This window comes from Thunnus albacares, chromosome 24, assembly GCF_914725855.1.
Source record: "Thunnus albacares chromosome 24, fThuAlb1.1, whole genome shotgun sequence".
NCBI lineage: Eukaryota > Metazoa > Chordata > Actinopteri > Scombriformes > Scombridae > Thunnus > Thunnus albacares.
The window spans coordinates 9,102,771-9,127,322 of NC_058129.1; the positions used below are offsets into that span (position 1 = coordinate 9,102,771).

The following is a 24,552-nucleotide window of genomic DNA, read 5'->3' on the forward strand; positions in this document are numbered from 1 at the left end:
GGGGGGGGGGATTATGCTCCATCGATTGGGCACGCTCCCAAACGCCTGCATCTGTTGTAAAGAGAGAGAGAGAGTGATGGAAAGGGGTGGAAAAAGAGAGAGAGAAGGAAGCAGGAAGAGGGGGTGGGAGGATGGAGGATGGCGGATGGAGGGAAGGGGGGGGGGGGAGGGGCATGGTCCTCCCCTACTGTCTCACTTGGGGGGTTTCAGTCAAGTTGTGCTCATGTCGTGCGCACATGTCTGCGTGTCAGTGAACCTGCGCCGTCACAGAGTCTCTGCTCAGCACAGCCTCGGCTAGCTTCACCGCTGTCGTCTTTGAGTGATGGAAGATGCACGGCTGCATTTTGTTTTCACTGAGGATCAGTGTGGAATAACTTCTTGTTGCTTATTGTGAAAGGTGGCGAGCGGGGGGAAAAAATATTTTTCTAATTTAATCTTGCAATGTAAAGGCAACTGAGGAGTCTTTTTTTTTTTTTTTTTTTTTTTAATTAATGACGCATCTGGATTTTTTTCCCCCCCTTCCTGAACATGATCTTTCTTGGATGATCATTATATCTTTGAGTGGAGGGCGCAGCGGCTTTCTGAACTGATCCTACACTCATCCGCAGCCTCTGGCCCTTCGGGGATCTTCTACTATTGTCTCCCTTCTGCTGTAAAGCAAGATCAAAGGAAACCACTGCAGCTCCATATGAATCCAATATGGAACCATAGACAGCAAATGCAGCGCCATATTGGAGGCAACACTTGGACCAATGTCACAATAGAAGCGATTTAGCATCACGGTGTCTATTTGTGTCAGATCAAATATTCACTCAAAGTGATAAAACACTTACACACGTGGAGGCGCGCACACTCGTTCACTACCTGCGGAATGGAGGTGATGGCATCTTGTTGGAGGGGGCAGGTAAGCAAACTAAAGCATAGAGGGGAAAAAAAATAGATTTCGCACATGACACCATGCGACACCATGCGCCATCATGCCAGAGACTTGTGCATTTAAATGGTTTTGAAGGCTGATAACTATTTAATGAAGTTGTGGTTGCATGATGTCTTATTCCTGTCAGAGGAATAATGAAAAACATGCATGAAGAGGATGAGGCAAGGCTATGAAATCATCGTTTTTCGGTTTTCGTCTGGGTTTTGTGATTGTGTGATGATAACTGTATTAACCACGCTCCTGTGTGTCCATCTAGGAGGAACAAGCTGCCAAATTGAAGGCAGAGAAGATCCGAGTCGCCCTGGAAAAAATCAAAGAGGCACAAGTCAAAAAGGTAGGACCACCTCTCTCCTTTTGTACGCACAGTTTCTCCTGTAAAAAAAGGCCGTTTCTGACTGACATAATAAATGCTGTCTTATCATATCCACCGCACGCTGCATTTCTTTGTGAACTTCATCCACAGCGAGGCGGTGAAGCACAGAGAAAATAGGTCATTGCAGTGTTTGATTATGTGTGTGTGTGTGTGTATCTGCTGGGGAAGGAGCAAGAAATCAGGATTCAGAAGAGGATGCGCTACAAGACAATGCAGACACATCACACACAAAAAGGCTTATTTACAACCAAACCAGCCACACAAGTGCTTATTTTCAGTGAACAACTGGGGCGCCTTGCTCCATTGAAAGCCATGGCATGTGTGTGTTTCCTTTGGGAAGCTGGCGTAGGGACTCCACAGGCAGGCCATTTTTAACAGTGAATAAACTGTCGCTGTGAATGAGAGCAGAATGGTGTCCTTTTACATGCAGTGAATAGTAGAGACCCAGTAGTGCTTCAGTGAACAGAGCAAGACTTCACTCTGCCAAGTGAATACAATTGGATAAGATAAAGACTGCTGGTACTGCTGGTACATAAAAAAAAAAACCTTCGGCCAACATAGAAGAATGATGTGATGTGCTAAATTATTAGTGCTATGCTTGTCAGCATTTTACACAGCCTGGTATGTCTCATAATTTACTATATTCTGTATTCACATTGAGGCAGTTTGATTGTGTTTAGACAGACGATTCAGAATTTTCTCTCGTGGAAGCAGTGCGATTTTTTTTTTTTGGTTAATTTTTTTTTGTATTTTTTGTTGTTTTTATTGTTATTTTTCCCCCAGACTAAGGGGATTTTAGGGGTCTCTGCTGTGAGAAATGTAGGTCAGACTCCCCATGTCTGAGACTGGCAGCTCTCCCAGCATTCTCATTCGTCCAAGTTCCTGTTCAATCAACTGCACCCACATACTGATTGGATGTCCCAGTGGGAGTGGACAAACAGGAGGTCAAGGAATTGAAGGCTTTATTTGCTTTCACACCAGAACGGGTCTTACAAGCTGCAGTTCTGTTAGGCTGGATTTGGCACGTGTGTGTGTGTGTGTGTGTCACGTTCAGCTTAGTTTAAGCTTGCTTGTTACAGAGGACTTTTGGTTGCTTTTGGATTCCAAAACTTTGACCAGATTATTGGATGTAGTGGCTGTATATGTGACATTGTGACTCTAATGACGCCATAAATAGTTTGACGTATTTGAAACAAGCCTTATAACCATATGACCTGGATTCATTTGAGATAGACTTTTAAAGATGTTTACACCATAGCAACACTATAGCAATATTATGTATGCTAAGGTAAGATAATTGGGCCACATAAAAATGTATTTATACCAAATTGTTCTAGGAAATTTTAATTATTTTTTGAAATATCTTTATCTTTTTGAATAAGCTTCCTGCAAAGTGATAAAAGAAATTTTCATTTGTCCCCAGAGATTCTTGCTCCATGCTATAATATGGTAAGGGATAGTTGACTACTGTTATGTACTAGGTCTGCCTAGTTAAGTAACATTTTTCTTAAAAATGACAAATCTTTGAACTGCCAGGGACATATTTCCCTGTTTCTGTGGGTACTGAATGTGATGTCAGTAGAGACCAGTTTGCAATGAAAAATTACTGCTCAGAGAATTAATGCATGATTGGAGGCCTGAAATAGTTCCAAAAATAAACCTACATCAGCCGTAATGAATGATTGATTTTTACATTTAAATAAAATAATCTACAATCCATTCCTAATTTAAGACTAATTTAAAATGATGCTATGTGCCAGAATCCCTGAACATAGTTTCTGCTGAAGTGTGAGTATGGTTCTCCCTCTTTCTCCTTCTCAAACTCCTCTTTCTCCTCTTCCTCAGCTGGTGATCAGGGTCCACATGTCAGACGAGAGCTCCAAGACCATGATGGTGGATGAGAGGCAGACAGTCAGGCAGGTGCTGGACAGCCTGCTGGATAAGTCGCACTGTGGCTACAGCCCAGACTGGTCTCTTGTGGAAACCATCACTGAGCTACAGATGGGTAAGGGAGGAGCCACAGACAGTTTACACCACACCTGAGTCAAATAAACATTGTTTATGGTTTGCTTTAGTCTGCACTGCTGGCACACGAACAGGTGTGTTACACATGGACAAATGAACAAAGCATTGAGGCCATGTGGTTGGAGAAATGTCAACAATGTAGGTGACAAACATATATTATTATTATCTGTGATCTAAGAATAGTCTCTGTTTGCAACTTCAGGCTAGTCGCCAGGCTTACAGTGAAATGTTCTGCCCCACCCAAAAAACTGAAACCCCTGGAGGGAGGAAATTAAGTGCACATTTTCAGATCAGCAAAAAAAACTGCACATCTTGCATCTTCTCTCTCTCCTCTCTCTCTCTCTCTTCTCAGAGCGCATTTTCGAGGATCACGAGAACTTGGTGGAGAATCTATTAAACTGGACACGAGACAGCCACAACAAGCTTATGTTCATTGAACGCATCGAGAAATATGCTCTGTTCAAGAACCCTCAGGTGACTGTCCATTACACGCATATACAGACATACAGGGGAGAGCGAGGACAGATCATCTTCTCAATGCCCTCTGCAGCCACTCTGCATTCAGTGTGTAAATGCTGAAAGCATATGCCATACACACAAACACATTGTTTATGCATGCTCGGCGCCTGCACAGCCCAGAGAGTGAACAAGGGAGTGTGTTTGTGTGGGAGAGTTGGAAGTAGGTCAAAGCTCTAAAGCGAGTAAATGTGAATAATTTATTTGACATAAGACGAGTTGAACCACCTCCCTCCCTCCTCTCCTTGACCTCTATTCAACTTTCTTTTCAATCATTTCCAGAACTATTTGTTGGGGCGGAAGGAAACATCAGAAATGGCTGACCGGAATAAAGAGGCTTTATTAGAGGTAAACTTACGTACAAGCACAAACTACAGACTTTCCTTTTCATTTTTACGACTCACACTTGAAAACACATATTTTTGTGCATGTGTGTATCCTTCAGGAGTGTTTCTGTGGCGGCTCAGTGTCCGTGCCAGAGATTGAAGGCATCCTGTGGCTGAAGGAAGATGGGAAGAAGTCGTGGAAGAAACGTTACTTCCTCCTCAGGGCTTCAGGGATCTACTATGTCCCAAAAGGCAAAGCCAAGGTCAGTGAGACTCAAGATGGTGCACTGTAGGCACACAGTCACCCTGCTCAAAAATAATGAAGATAGAAATGTAGATCGGGGTTATGAGAACCAGATCCACACAGTTTTTACTGTGGTATTTCCTGTTTAGGGCCTGATCACTTCAAACACAACGGACACAGCATTTTCTATTTCTATTTTTAGCACCTCCAAAGTCATTTACAGACCATAACACTTTCTGTACAGTCAGACTTTTTGTACATTCAGTAGCTGTACTACTAGAGACCAACACCATTTATCACTTTGTTTCCTTATATAATGCTGGAATCTTGTGAAAATTTATATTACCCTCAAAAACATGTACGCACAAGCTACGTCTACAGCGGGACCTGGATCCTCTTAGCATAATTATTTAAAGCCCATTTAGAGCAATTTCTTTTAAGAGTAGACATAGCGTGCTCCAAAAATAGTTTTAGACCATTAATTTGTAATATAGACTTTGCCTCTGCTGTGCTCTGCATGTTTATATACATCTAATCAGTCCAGACTGGCACCAAAAGTGTCACTGTTTATGGAAGCGTGCATTTTTAGAGATTTAATTACTTGGACTGCTTGAATGTGAGTTATTCTGGCCTCATACACGCAGCTTCTCCACCATGCTCAGAGCAGCAGCTGCAGCCAGACTCAGTCCCTTATGTAAGTCAACCATGCATCAGTACATCCTGTTAGTTCCTCTGTCTCCCTCTTTGCAGGCGTCCAGAGATCTCGTGTGCTTCCTGCAGTTGGATCATGTTAACGTGTATTACGGCCAGGACTACCGCAGCAAATACAAGGCTCCCACTGACTACTGCCTGGCCCTGAAGGTGAGGAGCCATTACTATGTCTCCCACTGAATGGGGAAAATCTTTTTCTGAAACTGAAAATGCCCGTCATGGAAATACAACACATAGAGTATGTAGCTTCTTAACATGGACAGAGTGATTCTTCTTGACCTATGTATGGGTTTAAAATAGAGGTGTGAACATGTGTAAGTGTTGTGGTCCCAGGAGACACAGTTAGTGCTTGTCTCTCCATCCATTTACTGCCATTAGCCTCCCATTAGAAAATACCTCTGTTTCTTTAAAAAGCACTCCACAAATTGCTTCCAGACTAGTCAATTAGACTTGTTTGATTTAATATGATTGCCATTTAATAAGTCGGAATTGGATAAAGTGTTATTACTCACTGGAGTTAATTTTTAAAAAAAGGTCTCTTAAATGACCAGAAGATGCTTTAATGCCAAACAACTTGCAGCCCATTATTATGATTGTAAAGTTTTTCACAGATATATGAGGCATTAGAGGATGGTAAAATATATATTTACTTCTTTTTGCAGCATCCACAAATCCAGAAGAAGTCACAGTACATCAAGTATTTGTGCTGTGATGATGTCAGGACCCTGCACCAATGGGTGAATGGAATACGCATCGCTAAGGTAGGTGTTAGCCCAAGTTCCTGTTCAACACAAAAAACAGTTCTTTCAATTTTAAACCCTGACAAAAGAAGTTCTGTTAATTAATCCTATGTCATTATGCTCTTCTGTGTAGTATGGGAAGCAGCTATACGTGAACTACCAGGAGGCAATGAAGAGGACAGAGGCGGCCTACGATTGGTCCTCTCTCTCTACTTCCAGCATCCGATCAGGCTCCAGCTCCGCCAGCATACCTGGTTAGTTCATCATCTAATAAAACCTGGGCTGAGCACCAGTATAATAGAGCGTATCATTGATATTTTTATGGCTGTTTGAGAAAGTGAAAAGTTAATCAAGCACACCTCACTCTGTTCAATATTAGCGCAACAGCCTGTGTTTGATAAAATCTGTGGTTTAGAGCTGTTGTCTTTACCAACTCCATCATGTTTTTGTCTGTTCCAGAGTCCCAGTCTAATCATTCAGGCCATTCAGACAGTGGAGTGGACACAGGCTCCTCTCATGGCCGGTCCCAGAGTGTAGTGAGCTCCATTTTCTCTGAGGCCTGGAAGAGAGGTACCCAGATAGAGGAAAGCTCCAAGGTATGGCTGTCTTTCACGGGTAGCAGATCACGTCGTGTGGATTTAATTTTTTTTTTAAAGTAGCTTATTTGTAACAGATACTGTTCCCATCTCTTCCCAGCATATGAGAATGGAGGCATCCAGAGGGGCCACCCTGCCACATGCTTCCCACAGTCACCGGCATCACAGCCAGCATTCAGTTGATCACCCGGCGCTGACGCCCCCTCCCCAGCCTCAGGTGCAGCCTCACCCCCAGCCCCATCAACAGCACCCGCCACAGCCGCAGCACCCATCAATGCAGCCCCAGACACTGGCCCAGCCGCAACACCAGCACCTGCCTCCCCAGCCTCAGTCTCCTCAACAGGCCCCACAACCACCGCCACCCCCACCACCACCACAGTCGCCCGAGCGCCCTCAACCACAGCCGCAGTCACCACAACAGCAGCTGCCACCACCCATCAGCAACTACAATGACATGCCCCCACAACAACAGCAGCAGCAACAGCAGCAGCAGCAAGAACAGCCAGCTCCTCCTCCCCCACCTCCTCCTCCGCCTCCGCCTCCTCCCCCTCCACCCCCAGTCCAAACTGTGTCACACCACTCGCCGGCTCCCACCATGTACAAGTTCAGCACCATCACCAGGCTGCAGAACCAGAAGGCCTCCCAGGCTGCCAACCACAAGTTACCCAGTCATCTCTATGCAACAGCTCACCAAGTTCTACCCCCAGTTCCGACACCGCCTGCAGCACAGGCGCCCATCAAACCCAATGTGAACCACATTGCAGCAAGGACTAATGTCCCGCCTCCCCCTCCACCTCCTCCTCCCCCGCCACCATCCATGCCAACCCCTGGGTCAGCCATGGCTGTGTTGAAGCTGGGCCCTCCCAGCCCAGCTACCCCACCTGCCTTCACCCCTCCACCCCCAGGTCCTCCACCTGCTCCACAGACCAATGGACTAGCATTTCCTCCCCCTCCTCCCCCTCCACCCCCTCCTGCCCCGACTCCTATGAGCCAGCCTGTTTACCCCAACGGGCTGAAGCAGGCACTGAAGGAGAGGTTTCCCAGCCCGCCACGGGACCTGCTGACTCCAGATGGAGGCCTTGAGGAGTCCCCACCACCTGCCCCAGCTCCACCACCCCCACCTCCTCCACCTCCACCTCCGCCACCACCTCCTCCTCCTCCCCAGCAGTTCCCAGTGCCAGCCCAGTTCCCACCTCCTCCTGGACCCCCTCCAGCGCCACCTAAGTCCTTCACCCCAGGCTTTGTTCCTCCTACCGCCCTCAAACCCATGTCGCCAGTCACCCCCTTCCCACCCGCCCCGCCTCCTGCAGCCCTGGGTGGCCCACCACCACCCCCACCCCCTCCTCCACCTGCACCCCTCAAGAAGCAATTCAGCCTCCAGGCAGGCCACACCTCCAGCCAGCCCCCTCCGACTCTGCCCAAGCAGCACAGCCTGTCTAAGCCACCGCCCATTGCCACGGGAGCTGCTCCTACCATGTCTTTGGTGAAACAACTAGCAAGTCAGTTTCCAGGAGCTTCATCCCAAGTAGCCAGTCACACAGAGAGCCCCAAAGCCCCCCTCTCCCCACCTGCAGTCAAGACCAAACCAAAATGGCAGCCTGGGGGTGGCCAGCAGCTACACTCTCCAGAGTTCCCTCCTCCTCCTCCAGACAGCGGTGCTGGCTTCCCTGCTCCTCCTCCTCCTCCACCACCTCCCCCAGCCCCTGTCACCGGCCCAACTCCACCTCCTCCTCCCCTCCCTCCGGGTAACCTGGGCTCCCCCACAAGGAGGTCACCCTCTGGTCCCTCCAGTTGGGGAGGTAAGAAGCCTCCTCCCACCCCCCAGAGGAACTCCAGCATCAAGGCCGACTCCTCAGCCTCCTATGAGGAATCAAGAAGGAACTTGCTCAGCAAGTTTGCTCCCCAGAGCAGCACCCCTCCTTCCCCCCCGTGTCCAATCTCCTCGTCCTCTGGATCCCCATCCAAGGACCCCTCGGCTGGACCCCCTGCTCCCCCAAAACCGGGTAAGCTCAACCTGTCCAACCTGCCCTTGGCACTCCAGGCCAAAGTGAGCCAGGCGAAGCAATCCAGTGGCGACTTCCCTTCCCCACCACCTGAGTGCGCCTACTTCCCTCCTCCCCCCCCAGCCTCTGAGCTCTTCCCCCCTCCTCCACCTCCTGGTAATGACGCTCCTAGTGGAGGACCTCCTAGGGTAGCTGTGGTCAACCCCCAGCCCCAGGCTCCCCCACCTCCTCCCCCTGTCTCCCTTGTCAGCAACTCTTCGTGGGGCAAGAGCTCACTAAAAAAGACTCCTCCACCCACACTCGTGCGGCGTAGCAACACCACCCCGGAGCCCCCTCCACTCTCGCCACCACCTCAGCTCCCTCCACCCACCTCTCCTAAGGGCAGCTCAGGCCAGCCCAACTTCTTGGAGGACCTCAACCGGACTCTGAAGCGAAAGTCAGTGGGTCGCCAGGGTTCTGTCAACTCCGCAGGCCTCTCTGCGGGGACTATGGACGACATGGCGCTGCCTCCGCCGCCCCCTGAGCTACTCGTGGACCAGGGAAAGCAGAGCAATGGAGGAAATGGTGGCTACATGTCCGGAAACATCTCAGGCTATGCAACACTACGACGAGGACCCCCACCTGCACCACCAAAACGGGGGGATGCCACCAAACTTACTGGAGAGTGTTGAAATTGGAGAACAGGACTTTATGAAGGTGGATGAAAAGACAATGAAAGAATATATGGAAGTGAACAGTCATTAGTGAAATGGGAGCGAAGTCCTATTGGGATTACAATGATAAATAGATGATTGTGTATATACGAAAAGCCAAACCAGATCATGGTCAATTAGTGTTTGCATATTATTGCATTTTTAACATGCTTGGCATTCTAGATCAGTGGGGTTTAACAACATTGGGACAATTTTGACTGGAGCAGGCAAGTTTGAGGTCACAGAATAGTGCTTTTCTTCTCTGTGATTGTCTAAACTCTCTGGAACACATTTTTATTGCCCTGTATGATAAACCTCGCCCATCTGGTACACCAAGCCAACTTAAATAAACACTAATAAGAAATGTGCAAATATTACTGGATCCAGGTCTGAGCCAAACCATGTATCCGCTTCTTTGCCATAAGTTTGTGCCACGTACTGGAGACAAAAAAAACAAAACAAAATCACATCAGGATCTTTCTGCTTTGGTACTGCATGGACCTCATGTAACAACAAGCTGTAAAACATGAAGCTGTTCTGGTGTGTGTGCATGTGTGTGAGAGAGAGAGAGAGAGAGAGAGACTGAATATGCATACATGCATTGTGTGTATGCTCATATGGCGGTGAAGTAGTTAAACAGTAGGGAAGGCCTGCGTGGAACGAAGATTGTTAGGTTTGCTTTTATATGAAATTATTTAATGATTGATAAACGGAAGGATTTTTTTTATAAGTCTGTCTTTTAATAGCAGGTCAACAAAGTCTAGAGAGGAACAAAACAACATTAGGGCACAATGGAATGTATATGGGAAGGCGTGTTGGAAAACATTATGAATTACACACATGAAGGCAATTATTCAGTAATATAAAACACTCAAAATCTGCTACAAATTGTGCTGAAATCTGTTGTCTTAAGCATTTCTAGACTGTCTCACCACTTGGCAAAAGCAAATCAGAAGGAAGCCTTATTCCCAAAGTCTTGCACAGAGGTCAAAGCAGAAAGGAGATTTCTTCCAAAGGCTCTGCAAAGTCTGGACTGTGCAACTGAGAAAAAAAAGCTACACTTTGTTTTTTTTTTTAATTTAATGTAAAGCTTGCAATGGACTTCTGTAAAAGGAACGGGAGGGGGGGAGGGGAGGCCTGTGGTGGTGTATCTTCGTGGACTTTGTGAGTTCCCCTGTGCGTTGGCTTGATTTCTTTGGACCTGATCCTTCTATCTGTACAGTTGCAGCTGCTACTCCCTTACCGTTTGCCCCCGCCGCCTTCTTAAGTCACATGGTATCACAATCCATGAAGTAGAATGTACAAATTGCATTCAGCCATGTGAATTATAATCATCTCGCTTTACACAAGGTGACCCTGTCGAAAAACTATCCGGTTAATGTACAGAGCATTAAATCATGTAGTCAATAACAGAAATCATGTGACTGGCATTAGACTGAATGTTGCTTTCAACTCTGTGTCTAGCGTATCTTGTTTCTTCATGGTGCCAATACTGCTTCAGCCCTTACCGCACAGGGACTAAAGTTATCTCCGGATTTGGTATCGACAGAGTGGATCATGAAGGGTTTTTTAATTTCAAGCAGCAATGCCTTTGTTTTTTTAGGGTGCTAGCGCTGTCCTTCAAGAAACTCATTCTCACCATGTCCTTGTGTATCAGGATGTCATATCATTAATATTTCCGACCATTTCAACTGGTTTTTTAAATTGGATTTATGTGTGCTGTCGAAATGGTTTACATGATAGAGTTCAGAGGAGAGCATTATATCTAGTGAGCTTATCATGAAGAAACTTCACAGGTATTGGTGGATCCCATACAAGGCCTGTTTAACATGCTATTCTTTTGTCTTCTCGAAGGTAGTGTACCATTTCTTAAAACTGAATATCATCGTCCTCAACAGGATGTTTGCTACAGTACAGTATGTAAGTTATTGATGTGCTGATGTGAACATGTGGGGCCAAATGAAATGAAGACAAACGGTTACAGATAGAGTAAATGTGTCCTCTTGCATATAAACTGAAAATCACAATATAAATGTTCAAACCAGACCTCAACCTGTCTCGGAGTCCTCTTTTGTTGATTGATTTTTGGATAAGGTGTAGCTGGGAAGATCTGTATTGGGTCAGCCAAATGTAATTCACTTAATGTAATGCATTTAAGCACTGTGATCTTGACAGTCCAAGTACAAAGAATTAAAATGGGAACCATGTAAGTGGACCTCAAACTCCCTCTAGTGGTCTAATCCTGCCTTACATTTTTTTTGTGTGTGTGTGTAGTTGCAATACAGGATCATGCAGCCTTTTATAGCCAAAAATATATATAAATTATAGGGATATTAATTAAACTCCAAAAAAATGAATCATCGTCAAAAAGCAATAAAAAGACACAGAAGTGTAAATTCAACTTTTAATTCAAGTTTGTCTTCTGACAAGCACCTTTTTTAAGATTTTCAGCTGGAACTTTTACTCCAGGTAATTATTCAGAGCGTCTCCTCTGGGCCGAATGTCCGCTGGCTGGCCAAGGACTGAGCGATCAGACTGGGTGGGCTGCGGAGGTGCAGGGGGAGCCGGGACTGTTGAAAGTCATTGGATCTCTGGTCAGTTACACTGAAAATCACACTACATAATGAGATGTTTTCAGTAAAAATCAAGCTTCATTGTCTTTATTTTTGAAGTAACTGGTGAATGTCAGGTATCAAATTTGTCTAAAATTGTGTTTAGTAGTTAAAGACCTCAGTAATTGATTGTACTGTATCATCACAATGGTGCTTACCTCTGCTTACAGAAGGGATATCGAAATGGTGTCTCCCTCTTCGGTACAGCTGTGAAAAAAAAGCCTAGATATTATTCACATGTACTACATGGGTATGAGTTTATTTAAAATGATCATTCTTCTCTAGTTTCTCCTTTTTGGTGACTCACTATCAATGGGAAATGAGCTTGGGAAATTAGATAAAAATGATCCTCTCGGTCTTTCTTCCCTACTCGCTCTACCCCATTTTTGGACTATGTCCTCCTCACCTCCTCACTGGACTCCTCACTGGAGCTGCTGGTGCCGCTGCCGCATCTGACAGAGACCACCTGGGTTGAGCTGGGGAACATCCGAACCCGACTGGAGCAGGAGAAGGAAGGCTGAAGCGGGGAAAGGGAAAGGTGGTATTTTAACATGATGTATATGCTAAATACCTCAGTGTTTGTTACAGCTGTTCTAGTTTTATAATGACCACTGAGTCACTGCATCACAGCAGAAGAGATTTTGGATTTCATGCCAATGCAAACATTGGGCAGCAGTCTGTCAACACATGTCCTACTCAGAATTGAGATATCAGGCCTTCACAGTGAAATATTTAACATCCAACACACAACAGCAGCTTTTAACTGATTGGCATGAATGTTACTTTGGGTGGTGTCATTTCAGGTGAACATTTATTTATTTATTCTAACCTTTTTTAGCTATCTGTTTTCTTCTCTTTATCTGTTAAACTGCAACCTTCTGGCACCAAACAGACTAATACAAACCATAATCATATATCATTCATCTTATTTTTCGGCCCCTGACGAAATTGAATGCCTCACCACAAAGAGGCCAGGTCTGAAGGCACATGTCTGCGGGTCGTTTCTGGAGGTCTTCAGACACTCCGTCTCTTTAATGCCAAATACCATCATGAGGTCAACGGTGTTCAGGCCCATGGGAATAACCTGGCATACATGAGATATTTGTCATAATCTCACACAGATGACACAACGCAATAAAACAGGTTTAAACACATTGCCTTGAATAGATACTGCATGAAGATAACACACCTGCAAATTCATGTGTGTTTTTTAAGATATGGAATAGATTGTACTGACTCACCCTTGTCACGGAGCCTCGAGTCACCCGATAAAGATGATTGACAGCGTACACAGAGTTGACCTCTGCCAGAGCAGCCACAAGACCCTTGTCTGCCATAGCTTCTAGCTCAGGGCTGTGCAGTGGGACGCCTGAAAAGTCAAAAGTCAATGATGTGAAACAGTCAGATATCTCTGTATGAGGTGATCGGTACAGAAAGCAACTCACCTGAGCATCCCAGAAACTGCAAGAGGGCCAAGAGAAGCGTGTATGACTTCATCTTGACTAGCACCAAACCAAAATGTCTCTTCATGGATTCTTCATTTACCTCCCTTTAAATATGTGCAACGTTGGTCCCTTTGCGCCGCCTCTTACCCTCCATAACCCCTAAAAGAAAACACACAAAAAAAACCAGCCTCCCTCCCCCTGACTTTTGTCTGGCTTCCTGCTTGCAGTAGCTCTTAACCTTTGTTCAGCACTATTGATCCCAGGGTGATGTGCCAATTTAAATGAGCACTATGATAAGAATTCAGATTCTCAATCTGTACCTTTCATCCATGCTATCAAACATGTTTGATGAAGATGTTGAAATTTGTTATTGATCAGTTAAATTCAGCAACTTCTTAAGGCACTTTAAGCCATTAATGTAAATATTTTTTTTTATTAAGAATTAGTTTAATAAGCTTACAGAAAGCACAATTGTGAAGAAAATTGAATGTAATTTCAATGTAATTTTCTTCTTTTTTTTATATACAACTGTCAAGAATATATGTCATGAGAAATCCAATATTTTTAAAAAGGCTGTTATCAGTATGGTGATTAAATCCCATAAAAGCCATTAGTTTGTCATTTTGGTTTAAAATAACCAGTCATCTCTGTTATCTTTTGAACAGAACAAAGTTGCATAAGTAGATAAGATGAACAAACAAATGCTGTTTATGAAGGCAGAGCATGAGTATGTATGTAATTTATGACTGCAAAGTGTCCAGATTGTTTTTTATTTCATTTTCATGAACAGTTAAATTTGAATGGCCTTGTATGCTGTTGTTAAGACCCGACTGCAGCATTTACAGCTTTCTTAGCATTATAAAAAAAAGTTATTGGTCAATTTCAAATGATACAAATATTATTAAGTGAAATCCCCTCTATCACATCTTAAAGTAATCCTGCTTTGAATAGAGATGATGATTATATCCAGCTGACCGTCCACTGGAACCACAAACACACAAAACAAACTTACATGAAGCGAGAAAAGAAAATCTGCGAAATGTTTTTCCATGAAGTAACACTGCTACTAACCTCCTCTGAACCTCCTCTCTCCTTCCTCTGGACAGATCACTGACCTCTCTGCTCCACAGCTCTGGGCTCATTTCAACATTTCAGTTTTGTTCATGTGCCACTGCAGGCCAAAATTAATGGAGTAAAAGAAGAATGCATGTAACCAACCTCTAATTCAGTGCATTCAAGTTTATTTACAACGATAAATCATCTTTTCAGTTACACCAATTCCTCAATCCCATCATATATTTGTTACATTCATCATTAATATCAAAAATACTTTACATTTTTTGGGTGTGTATAGATTTGATTCTAGTACTTGTAAACAATAAATATGTGTCCCTCAATATTTTTCAGAACATCATTTCATTAAACTAAAGCTCACTTGTTCCCATTTTAACCAATAGTAAATAAAATACATTCGTTTTAATGAAACTAGAACTACAATGAAGGAATGACTCCTGTAAAAAATGTGATACAAGCTTGAACTGTCACCTTTTCACAGGACAAACTGGTATTTATCTCTAATAAAAGTACAGGATATACTGTAGCTGGACTCACACTCTCCCACATGTAACAAAGATCTGTTGTTTTGATTGCACATGATTTCTATCTGTACCTGATTTGATATACTTTGATTTTTATTGGTTTGTTGGCCATTGAGTGATTCTGCCACCCAGGAAGCCATGCAAACAGTCTAGTCAGACCAATAAATGTAATCACATTTTGTCCCCAGACCTACAGTGTAAACACAGCCAACATGCCCACAGTGTCAAATAGCTACTATCACATGAACCATACACACACAAAAAGAATGAGTCCTTCTCTCATCGCTCAATTGTTCCCATTAGAGGCTCCATAGCGGCCAGGAAGCAAGCTTCAAACTCCTGATCTGAGAAGCGAGCCACAGACTGACGGGCGTTGCGTCTGATCTGCAGGCGGCTGGCAGGCGGCAGAGCCAGGATCCTCTCTATGGCCTCCGCATAGCTGTCCTCGTCATCTGCCAGGAAGCCTGTCTGGCCTCCCTCGAAAGGTACCACAATGTCTAGCTTGGGACCGCCGGACTTGTGGGCTAGAATGACCTTCCCTGCTGCCATGCACTCCACAACACCTGGAGGAAATAGAGAAGATGCACTTTTAATATCATCTTAAAAAAATAGGGTTACTACAGCTACTATAACTATAACTTACCTATCCCAAAGTGTTCGTTCCACATGGTATGCAGCCCTATGGTGGCTTCCCCCATCTCTCTTTTCAGCTCCTCAAAAGGTACGTTCAGTTTAAACTCCACCCTGTCTGCCACCCCCAACTCCTGGCACAGCCCCCTCAACATGAGCACCCTATCCTCGTCTTCCTGGTTCCTGCATCCTCCAATCAGAACCAGCTTCAGCGCCTCCCTGCCCCCCACCCTCCTCGTCCTGTCTAACACCTTCTTGAAAGCTCTGATCTGCAGCCGGTGGTCCTTCTCGGGCCTGAACTGTCCGACGGAGACGATTGAGTGGCACTTTCTATCCCCGTCCTCTTCAAGCGGGACATCCAGGAAAGCGCTGACATCGCAGGGTGGGTAGACCACGCTGGTGCGGTTGGGAGCACGCCACAGTGAAAGGATGTGATCGAGGGTCCAGGAGGAGTTGACCATGATGAGGTCGCTGCAAGAGCCGGCCATACCGTAGAGCAAGGCGAAGAGGCAGTAGTAGACCACCTTGAAGGCACTCAGGAACAGACTGTTGGAGATGTAGTCTGGGTTGTTGAACCTGGGACATTAACAGTCTGTGTTATTTCAATGCTTAGTAAGCAGAAATTCTTAAGACACACCGTAAAACACATGCAGTGATTACCTAGGGTTCCTCTCTCTTACAACAGACAGCATGTCAGTGCTGATGGTGGGGTAGTGAACATAACTCCCCACGCTGCAGCCTCCCAGGTAGCGGAACAGGGGCAGAGTGAAGGCGTAGCCCATGGAGTCGATGTAAAGGTCCGGGACAAACTCTGTCAATGCCTCCCACCCCAGGAAGATGGAACCCACACTTTGGCCCAGCAGGGTGAAGTGAGGAAACAGGCCGGGCTCCACAAGCAGCCGGTGCCTCAAAAACACAAACTGAACCGGGCGGGGAAGCACGATGTTGAAACGACGCCGCGCCCCCTCCAGAATCTGCTGGCCAGTCACGCCCAAGTCTCCCGTGTACACTACAAAGTTGATGTCTGCATACCTGTAAAGATGTGTAAATTAAAGGACACAAGTTAAGAGGAAAGGGAGGGAAACTAGACATAAAAAACAATAAAAAAAAGACCCAATATCCAAACTCTAATTTGAGAAAAGAAACAATTATTATTAAAATTAACTCTTGCAGTTAAACTGAATATCATGGACTGATCAACAAAGGAATCCAACAGTATCTCTTGATGGTCTCAGATTTCAGCTTCACCTGTTCTGTAGTGCCCTGATAGCACACCAGAGCACCCTCTCTCCCCCACCACCGGCATTGCAGTAAGGGTGGAAGAAGGCCACTGTAGGACGGCCGTCCCTTGCCCGCCGAGCGTTCCTGTTGCTCTGCAGCCAGAAACGCACCGCCAGCACCAGCAGGACCAGGACGGCGACCAGCAGCACGCACAGAAACACCAGAGGCAGCAGCAACTTCCACAGCAATCTGAAACACACAGAAGTGATAAATAACCCTGATAAAAGGTATTATCAGGGTAAAGCTGAAGAAAACAAAGATCATTTTTAAAAATGTGCACTGATTTGGTTTCTCAAAGACTTGAGTGAGTCAAAAATGAAGGTTATACTTAGAAATACTCTCATGATGAATAACTGTGATCCATACTATACATTATAAAAAGAAAATGCATACATCACAGCAAAATCTTCAGTGTAACCCTGTTGTATGAGTATTATAACAGCGTAGTAATGACATAGGAGATACAGGAGTAGCATAAGACATGGATAAACGCATAATCAACTTATGTCTATAGAAATATAACATATAACAGTCATAGAAATAAAGTACTGCTTACTGTACATATGCGTGATATTATATTAAAGCTGAATGTAAGGAGCTTCATAGAAACGTTAGCTGTAGCAACTTTAAACAAACAGGAAGACATATATTTATCTAAAGACTATAAACAACAATTTAGCTTATGTTAGCTAATTAACTGAAATATTCTCAGTGGCTTGACTGGTATGACTGTTTATAAGCTAATGCCAAATCAACAGGATGAAATTAAATGAAACAAGCTCACTTCATTTTCAAATCGACATAACTAACATTTTATCCGTTTATTTAAACACTTGGTTTGAAAGAAAGTACATCTTACCTTGTTAATTCACACAAACACAGGACCAGCTGATCGTGGCCCGACATCTTGCCAACGGAAGTCTTCTTCTTTAATTTTACTGGCGGACTACAAGCCAACGTTAAAGCTGCACGTCGCCACCTACTGAATCAGAGTGTGTAACATCATGACTTTAAACAACAAAAAATAACAACAAATACTTTACAAAGAGGTTATAGTCTAGATATTAAACCTAGCTAGCAGAAATTTAACAACACATCACCTTTCACTTTGTCACCACTTCTTCTACTTCTTTTTCTTCCTCTTCTGCTTCTTCTTCTTCTTCTACCGCTTCTTCTTCTTCTTCGTGTTTTTTGGATTGGATTTTTTGTATTGCAATCTCTTGCAATACACACGTACTATTACTGCTAGCAGAGTGCGTCTACTGTTATTTATTCATTGTTTGCGTCTGTATTTGTTGATATTCTGATCGTGAATTCTTTATTTTATAACCCAGAATATGACCAGGCTGTCTTTTGAACACCGGAAAATATTTATTTGGCTAAATGTTTCAGGGAAAAAGGAAATTATGTGACTCAAAAAGCCCGACGCTGAGGAATTTTCACCCTTACAGGTGACTGAATGGATATGACGACAAATTATGTAAAATATAAATGTTTTCTACGTTAGACAGCTTAATCCTAGTTCAGTTTATTGACAACGTCCTTTTTCTAAATGCCTCTCTGTGGTTTCAGGTACTGCCTCTTACTGCCAACTGTAGAGGATATGACAGTGAAGTCAGATCAGGTTCAAGCTTATTTATTTGTTGGCTCACATATTTAGTCCATATAATGTCCAAACACCTTTTAGTTTCCACAAGATTCAGTTTGACACGACACAGCAAAAACACACTGACATTCAATTTCTATTGAGATGAAAGTAAGAGCTGGGAGCATTTGCTGCTAAAATTACTCAACCTTTGAGTTAATGATCAAAACTGTCTCCTGTGGCAAGCCGTTTTAACATCTAATCACACTCCTATCTGTATATTTGATATCCATAATAGCATTTCTCATAGTCAAAACTATATTCGCACTAGTCAGAATGGTAATTAAAGATATAAGATCGCAGTTCAAAAAAGCTGACTTTGTATAGCGGACCTTCGTTGTTGAAAGGTGCAGTACAAACAAAACTGCTTTCCCTTGTCTTTGTTAAAGTGTTCAAGTTCATATTAATGGAAGGAATCTCTGCATTCAGAAAACAGATCCAATCAGCAGAAGTGATAAAAGTTTTTAATCTGCCTCCTTTTTTAAAATAAAATCTTAAGAATTCCCCCCCAAACACACACACACACATGCACATCTCATATTACTATTTTGAGCTACTGTATCAATCCCTTTTGTATTGTAAAGAGGACATCCTGGGCTTTCCAGTGATATGTCATGTGATAGGCTGGGATGCTGGGAACTTCCTCTTGCTTTTCATCCAAAATGAACGGCATAGCAGCAAGCACATTTTCTGGTAAGAGGAGAGGTCAAATATTGTTATTGGTATCTATTGTTTTTGTTAGTATGATAATTATATATGTTTTTTCTTATTAACATGTCAGGAATGATATATTTAGTTCTGGAAGCAGTTAAATTATTTGTGTTTTGAAATAATATCTCTTTTATGAATGTCAGTTATAATAGACACCAAGCCCATCTGTAATTAATGACTCAACATTGTTGTAGGAGACAGAACTGAAGCAGGATTCTTTACCGGATAGTTGAGGGAGCTGTCAGATGATGAGGATAAGTTTGAACCTGGGATAGAAGAAGATGGTGAAGAAGGAGAGGAAGAAGATGCAGGAGGCTCAGATGAGCAGACAGACACAGAGACAGACAGGGATGAAGAGGAAAGACGTCATCCTCTGTGGGCCAGGAGTGGCACGTATGTTTTATTCAGTTCCAGGATAATATATTCAGTTCCAGTAATTAGCAAATATTGACATTTATGGTAACAAAATACTGACACATATTGGTATGTATCAGTGATATTTATCAGTGATCCTTGAAGTTTTCTAGAGTGGTATCATGAAATATATGCAAATTGCCTCAAGAATGCAAAGTTTGTGCTTATGAGTATGTTCAATAGGAGACCATATCACATCCATAACACTGGAATTGTCCCAGTGATGCCCTACTACCTGACTGCATTTAATTCAAATAGAGTTGTGTAAGGTTTGATTATTATTGCTGTTATTACCTTTCATTTATTGGTGTTTTTTCCACCATAATAGTTCACACCTGTAAGCAAGGGATAGGTTCTTCAAGCTGAGAAACTCATTCAAGATTCTAGATGACATGGATGTAACAGACAAAACAAAGAAGGCAGACAGTCTTTGAAGAGTCGGGTCATTATTTGACTGTGTGAAGCAAAGCCGTCTCAACCTTCCAAAGTCTGAGAGGGTCTGCACTGATGAACAAATCCTCCCTTTCACAGGCTGCTGACCAGTCAGGCAGTATGTTACAGGCAAGCCAAACCTTACTGGCCTGAAGCTCTTTGTCCTTGCTTCTCCGAAAAGAGGGGAGAGGCGCATTCATTCTGGTGATGGTGATTAAATTCAGATACATGTCCATACATAATTTGGTGTAACCATTAGATTCAGCCTCTAACCACAGGAGGGACCCAGCTGGGAAGGCCTATGCCCCTTATGTCACTTTTCCTGTGGTCGTAGCAGCGAGCTGGAGTGGGTCACTGGCGGACCCCCAAACCTCGAGAGTAGCAGGAGGGCATGCTGGAGCTGAGGGAGGAAAGGAAGCTGCAGGAACAAGTGGAGATAGACAACACCTAAGTGCTTAGCCTTAAAGACAAACTAGAGTTTACACCCAAAGCAGCTCTGAACAGGAACCGATCAGAAAAGAGCTAACCCATCCTGGTGTGAGAGACTGTGTGAGGAAATGAACTCTTTCCACTGACATGTGTTATGACCCGGCTCTTTGGTCACAACAAACGTAGACACATGTTTATTAACTAAATGAAACCAAATTGAAGGATTAACTGAACATTTACAATATGGGGTGTGGGTATCACTATAATCAGAGTGGAGAGTCAGAGGAGAGAGTGAGCCCTGCTGGAACCAGGACTTAAATAACCTGGGAACACCCTCAGGTGATCTGCCTGGGAGCAGTCTTGAAATTTAACAACACATCACCTTTCAACTTGTCACTGTCCTCGTGTGATTTATATTTATCTGCTGCCACCTGTAGGTAAGGAGGTACAATTGCACTGACTTCTGGGAAAAAAAAAAAAAAAAATATATATATATATATATATTTTTTTTTTTTTCTCACTTTCTGTATTACACACGTTCATATACAGAGGTGCATACAGTCACATAGACAATAGAAAACAAAAAAAGACAAAAATAAACCCAAAAAAAAATTACATTTTACAATGACAGAGTTTGTGTTATATGCAACATGTTATATTCACTTGATAACTTAATGCTGTTAATAGCTTTTTTGTTTTTAACTGACTTCTGAAAAGATACCAAAATCATTAGTGGCTGATCTCTGCCCTAGAAAAAAAGCAAAGTTTAAATAAACATGTTAATCAATAACGTGTCCCAACTCCCACAGTCTGAACAAACCTCTGTCATTTCTAGTAAGGGTGCGAGTCCGTCATCATGAAGACTCTTTCCGCTTTCTTTGTTTTAATGATCTTGGACAAATTCCTGACGGGACACTGCGTAGAAACACAGTAAGTTGATTTTTTCATGACAGCATTTATCACAGATTATATTTTACAGAGAGAAAATGGGTTATAAGACAGTTACGCAAACACCACACCCTTACACCGTGTATGTTGTATATGCACTCATGTAAACTCTGAGAAAAAAAATTATACACCACACCTTGGCATTCTGGCACTGTCATCACAGGTGAAAGCATATTTGTTGCTGATTGGTCCACAGGGGGTCTGCATCATTCATAGAGGACAATAGGATCCGCTCATGTCTTGTTTTCTCTTTACTTAGAGATGAAATTCTATCAATCACCCCATCAACACAGGAACATGTCGACATCGTGAAGAATGTGTCCACCCAATATGAGGTAGAAATTTTACCAGTGATTGTGTTCCTCTGATTTTTTTTTTCCCTTCCTGGGAATCATTATGTTACATATTTTCTCCCAGACAGCTTTATGGCAGCCTGCTTCATATCAGTTCATTGAAGAAGAAACTCAAGTTCACCTGTTTGTTCCGGCAAACAGCTTGGCGACTGTCAAAGATTTGCTGCAGAAAAACAGCATTAAATATGAGTATGTTTGCTTGCCTCAAAACATACTCACTACCTATCATATTTCATTCTAGTTGCACAATTTGTATAAAAGTTTCTGTTGTTTATTTCAGGACGTTACTGGCCAACGCCAATGATTTAATCGAAATGCAGATGAGGAACGACTCCACAGACCCACGAAGCAGCTTAACTTTCTACCAGAGATATCACAATCTGGGGGATGTATGCTTTTCATCTTCACCTATCAGATTCTTCAGACACTGTGTCTTGGGGGGGGGGGGTTGTTGAATGAACTTGATTTTTGATGCTGTTTTCAGTGGTGATGTTGCACTGTTTACCTCTGAACATGCTGTCTCCACTGCAGATCTATGATTGGATAAACAGGACCACGCAGGACAACCCCAGCACAGTCAAAGCCATCCTCATCGGCTCCTCATATGAGAAGCGACCGCTCTATGCTCTGAAGGTACAGACATCCATCACCTAATAAACTGTAATGATCATTTAAACTTTTTTTTTTGCAAACATTCAGAGCCAATTAATCAGCATTATTTGTTCTGTTAGAAGAGCTGAAAAGTATTCAGAGATTTTTGTTTTACAGACATACAGCTGATATGTTTCTGTCTAAAATCTGAAAATGTTGTGCTGTTGCAAGTCAGATTAATGTTTGACCTCTCTCTCTTTAAGTTGTCTTTTAATAACAGACCGAATAAGAAGGCAATGTGGATTGACTGTGGGATCCACGCCAGAGAGTGGATTGCTCCTGCTTTCTGTTTATGGTTTGTACATCATGTGAGTACATTTGATCTCGTATCTATAGGCTGGAAATGTTTTTGTTTTCTATCAGATCAGTTTCGGAGTGGTCAAATCAGTGTGGTAAAACCTTGTCCTTTCTCCCACAGTCCCTGGCTTTTTACAGGATAAACCAAGATATCACTCAAATTTTGGACAACATGGATGTCTATGTCCTGCCTGTGATGAACCCTGATGGATACCATTACACATGGACAACAGTGAGAATACACATGCACACACACATAAAAGAAAAACCCAAAACCAGTATTTTCCAGAGCACCTGTGACATGATTTCTCCCTGTCTGTGCATTTTCATCGTATGTCTAAGAACCGGATGTGGAGGAAGAACCGCTCCATCAAGAAGGGGAGCACCTGCGTTGGAGTCGACCTCAACAGAAACTTTGATGCCAACTGGTGCAGTAAGTCTCTCTCTCACATCATTGTCCCTTCCCAACACTCTCAATGCTTCTTCTACAATGTCCTTGATTTCTTTCCAGTGTTGTGGAAGCATTGAACATTCCCAAAGAACATGATCTCAGTATTTTGAAGATGTTTCCTTTGTTTTGCATGATCCCTAATTTATACTTGTGAGTACCACAGCAAGTAATTTAAATGTAGAAGTATGCTGACACACTTTAGGATTCATCAGCTTGTTCTCCTGTTTATCATTTCATCATATGGAAGAGTAATATGTGCAGTATTTAGATAAAGTGTTACTGTTCTTTCCAGCGGAGGGAGCCTCTGACCAGCCCTGCAGTGAGATCTACTGTGGTGCGTTCCCAGAGTCGGAGCCAGAGGCGCAGGCCGTGGCCGACTTCCTGCGCAGTCACAAGGACACGGTTCAGCTCTACCTCACCATCCACTCCTACTCTCAGATGCTGCTCTTCCCCTACTCATGCACCTTTGATGAAGCAGAGAACCACAAAGACCTGGTGAGTGGTTTGGTGCAGACACAGGAGAGCTCAGTGACTGATCAATCAAACACTCAAGTAATCTTGTAGTTCTATCCTATTTAAGTAATTAGAGTATTTGAATATAGTACACCACACAGTTCATATCACTTGAAATGAAACAATGATTTTCACTAGTACATAAATACTAAACAAGTCAACTGTCTTTTCTAAATGTTTGTGTGAATAAACTCTGTTTCTGGAAGCTTGAGATGGCCCAAGAAGCTGCACAGAAAATCAGAAGATATTATAGGAGCATCTACAAAGTTGGTTCTGGAGCCAAGACAATATGTAAGTAGGACTTATTTTTTTAAGCAAAAACTGATTGAGTTACTCTCAAAGTACTAATGAGTGGCTTTTTCTGTTCTCCAGACCTGGCTCCTGGTGGCTCTGATGACTGGGCGTACGACCTCGGCATCAAATACTCCTTCACATTTGAGCTCCAGGACAGAGGGCACTACGGCTTCCTCCTTCCACCATCTCACATTCCCGCAGCCTGCAATGAAGCTCTGACAGCTGTGAAGACTATCGCTCTCAAGGTTATAGAGAAAACACAAGCTCAGACAAGTTTTCCTCAAACTGTTTAAGCAGTTACAACTACCATTAAAGTTGAGAGTTTAATATTTTCAAATAAAGACTGACAGGCTTCATAGTTTCTCGATCACCTGTAAGAGTGCTTTGTGTGCCTTGTGTATTATTACATTATTTTTGCAGGGATGTTTTATGAATTCACTAGATGTTTCAGTTGGATCTCTGCTTTTATTAGCTCGCTACCTTATCTCGTTGCTCCAAGAGGAGAAGGAAAGTATGATGCAGCAGGATATTTCTGTCAGTTTTTAATGCAGTTACATAGAGGTCAATAAAGGTCATTGTTTGATGCAGTTTTGATTGTATACTGTAATTATTTGTAAGAAATTGTACATTATTCAGTGTGGTATTTAGAGAAAAGTTTATGATATGACTATATAAATAAAATTTA

At 43.2% G+C, this 24,552-nt stretch overlaps 4 protein-coding genes across 19 annotated transcripts in view; 2 read left to right on the forward strand and 2 right to left on the reverse strand.

Annotated features, from left to right (window-relative positions):
* raph1b (Ras association (RalGDS/AF-6) and pleckstrin homology domains 1b) overlaps nucleotides 1-11,209 on the forward strand; it is a 41,895-nt gene extending 30,686 nt beyond the window's left edge. For all 7 annotated transcript variants that reach the window (XM_044344958.1, XM_044344953.1, XM_044344959.1 and 4 more), the window contains 10 exons: nucleotides 1,194-1,271; nucleotides 3,156-3,315; nucleotides 3,688-3,809; nucleotides 4,134-4,199; nucleotides 4,297-4,440; nucleotides 5,172-5,282; nucleotides 5,795-5,893; nucleotides 6,006-6,126; nucleotides 6,332-6,468; nucleotides 6,569-11,209. In XM_044344958.1, coding sequence (XP_044200893.1) covers nucleotides 1,194-1,271; nucleotides 3,156-3,315; nucleotides 3,688-3,809; nucleotides 4,134-4,199; nucleotides 4,297-4,440; nucleotides 5,172-5,282; nucleotides 5,795-5,893; nucleotides 6,006-6,126; nucleotides 6,332-6,468; nucleotides 6,569-9,142 — 3,612 coding nt within the window. In that variant the 3' untranslated portion in view covers nucleotides 9,143-11,209. The remainder of the gene's footprint in view (nucleotides 1-1,193; nucleotides 1,272-3,155; nucleotides 3,316-3,687; nucleotides 3,810-4,133; nucleotides 4,200-4,296; nucleotides 4,441-5,171; nucleotides 5,283-5,794; nucleotides 5,894-6,005; nucleotides 6,127-6,331; nucleotides 6,469-6,568) is intronic.
* Nucleotides 11,210-11,553: 344 nt separating this feature from the next.
* Nucleotides 11,554-13,323, reverse strand: spp2 (secreted phosphoprotein 2). Of its 3 annotated transcripts, none has more exons than XM_044345251.1 (6): nucleotides 13,221-13,323; nucleotides 13,017-13,144; nucleotides 12,737-12,859; nucleotides 12,182-12,292; nucleotides 11,934-11,982; nucleotides 11,554-11,733 (listed from the first exon to the last, which is right to left on the reverse strand). In XM_044345251.1, exons 1-6 carry the CDS (start codon nucleotides 13,303-13,305, stop codon nucleotides 11,624-11,626), a joined length of 606 nt encoding a protein of 201 aa, XP_044201186.1. In that variant the 5' UTR covers nucleotides 13,306-13,323; the 3' UTR covers nucleotides 11,554-11,623. The 3 variants fall into 3 exon arrangements, with proteins under 3 accessions (XP_044201186.1, XP_044201188.1, XP_044201187.1); XM_044345253.1 differs by having other exon boundaries at nucleotides 11,554-11,767; XM_044345252.1 differs by having other exon boundaries at nucleotides 11,554-11,779.
* A 1,121-nt stretch (nucleotides 13,324-14,444) lies between these two features.
* On the reverse strand, nucleotides 14,445-17,906 carry alg11 (ALG11 alpha-1,2-mannosyltransferase). 2 transcript variants are annotated; one of them, XM_044345233.1, is made up of 6 exons: nucleotides 17,830-17,906; nucleotides 17,589-17,708; nucleotides 16,697-16,918; nucleotides 16,109-16,480; nucleotides 15,462-16,024; nucleotides 14,445-15,381 (listed from the first exon to the last, which is right to left on the reverse strand). In XM_044345233.1, exons 2-6 carry the CDS (start codon nucleotides 17,633-17,635, stop codon nucleotides 15,098-15,100), a joined length of 1,488 nt encoding a protein of 495 aa, XP_044201168.1. In that variant the 5' UTR covers nucleotides 17,636-17,708; nucleotides 17,830-17,906; the 3' UTR covers nucleotides 14,445-15,097. The 2 variants fall into 2 exon arrangements, with proteins under 2 accessions (XP_044201168.1, XP_044201169.1); XM_044345234.1 differs by having other exon boundaries at nucleotides 17,589-17,711; nucleotides 17,830-17,846.
* Nucleotides 17,907-17,965: 59 nt separating this feature from the next.
* cpb2 (carboxypeptidase B2 (plasma)) lies at nucleotides 17,966-24,455 on the forward strand. Of its 7 annotated transcripts, none has more exons than XM_044345238.1 (16): nucleotides 17,966-17,982; nucleotides 18,064-18,180; nucleotides 18,302-19,067; nucleotides 19,280-19,478; nucleotides 19,828-20,797; nucleotides 21,196-21,290; nucleotides 21,568-21,643; nucleotides 21,726-21,850; nucleotides 21,942-22,050; nucleotides 22,193-22,294; nucleotides 22,516-22,620; nucleotides 22,731-22,841; nucleotides 22,952-23,042; nucleotides 23,353-23,555; nucleotides 23,780-23,864; nucleotides 23,946-24,455. In XM_044345238.1, exons 6-16 carry the CDS (start codon nucleotides 21,217-21,219, stop codon nucleotides 24,158-24,160), a joined length of 1,296 nt encoding a protein of 431 aa, XP_044201173.1. In that variant the 5' UTR covers nucleotides 17,966-17,982; nucleotides 18,064-18,180; nucleotides 18,302-19,067; nucleotides 19,280-19,478; nucleotides 19,828-20,797; nucleotides 21,196-21,216; the 3' UTR covers nucleotides 24,161-24,455. The 7 variants fall into 7 exon arrangements, with proteins under 7 accessions (XP_044201173.1, XP_044201174.1, XP_044201170.1 ...); XM_044345239.1 differs by lacking the exon at nucleotides 17,966-17,982 and having other exon boundaries at nucleotides 18,028-18,180; nucleotides 18,302-18,353; nucleotides 18,980-19,067; XM_044345235.1 differs by lacking the exon at nucleotides 17,966-17,982 and having other exon boundaries at nucleotides 18,028-18,180.
* Nucleotides 24,456-24,552: the final 97 nt, after the last annotated feature.

Bases quoted from the DNA above. Each gene is read 5' to 3' on its own strand.
- alg11 (XM_044345233.1), bottom strand. From the start codon at position 17,635: ATGTCGGGCCACGATCAGCTGGTCCTGTGTTTGTGTGAATTAACAAG. The intron at 16,919-17,588 runs GTAAGATGTACT...TGTGTGTTTCAG, and splicing joins TGTTTGTGTGAATTAACAAG to ATTGCTGTGGAAGTTGCTGC. The intron at 16,025-16,108 runs GTAATCACTGCA...TTAATGTCCCAG, and splicing joins GTAAGAGAGAGGAACCCTAG to GTTCAACAACCCAGACTACA.
- spp2 (XM_044345251.1), bottom strand. From the start codon at position 13,305: ATGAAGAGACATTTTGGTTTGGTGCTAGTCAAGATGAAGTCATACACG. The intron at 11,983-12,181 runs GTGAGGAGGACA...TTTTTTTCACAG, and splicing joins GTGAGGAGTCCAGTGAGGAG to CTGTACCGAAGAGGGAGACA. The intron at 11,734-11,933 runs GTAAGCACCATT...GACTTTCAACAG, and splicing joins TATCCCTTCTGTAAGCAGAG to TCCCGGCTCCCCCTGCACCT.
- cpb2 (XM_044345238.1), top strand. From the start codon at position 21,217: ATGAAGACTCTTTCCGCTTTCTTTGTTTTAATGATCTTGGACAAATTC. The intron at 22,051-22,192 runs GTATGCTTTTCA...TCTCCACTGCAG, and splicing joins GATATCACAATCTGGGGGAT to ATCTATGATTGGATAAACAG. The intron at 22,621-22,730 runs GTGAGTACATTT...TTTCTCCCACAG, and splicing joins GTTTATGGTTTGTACATCAT to TCCCTGGCTTTTTACAGGAT.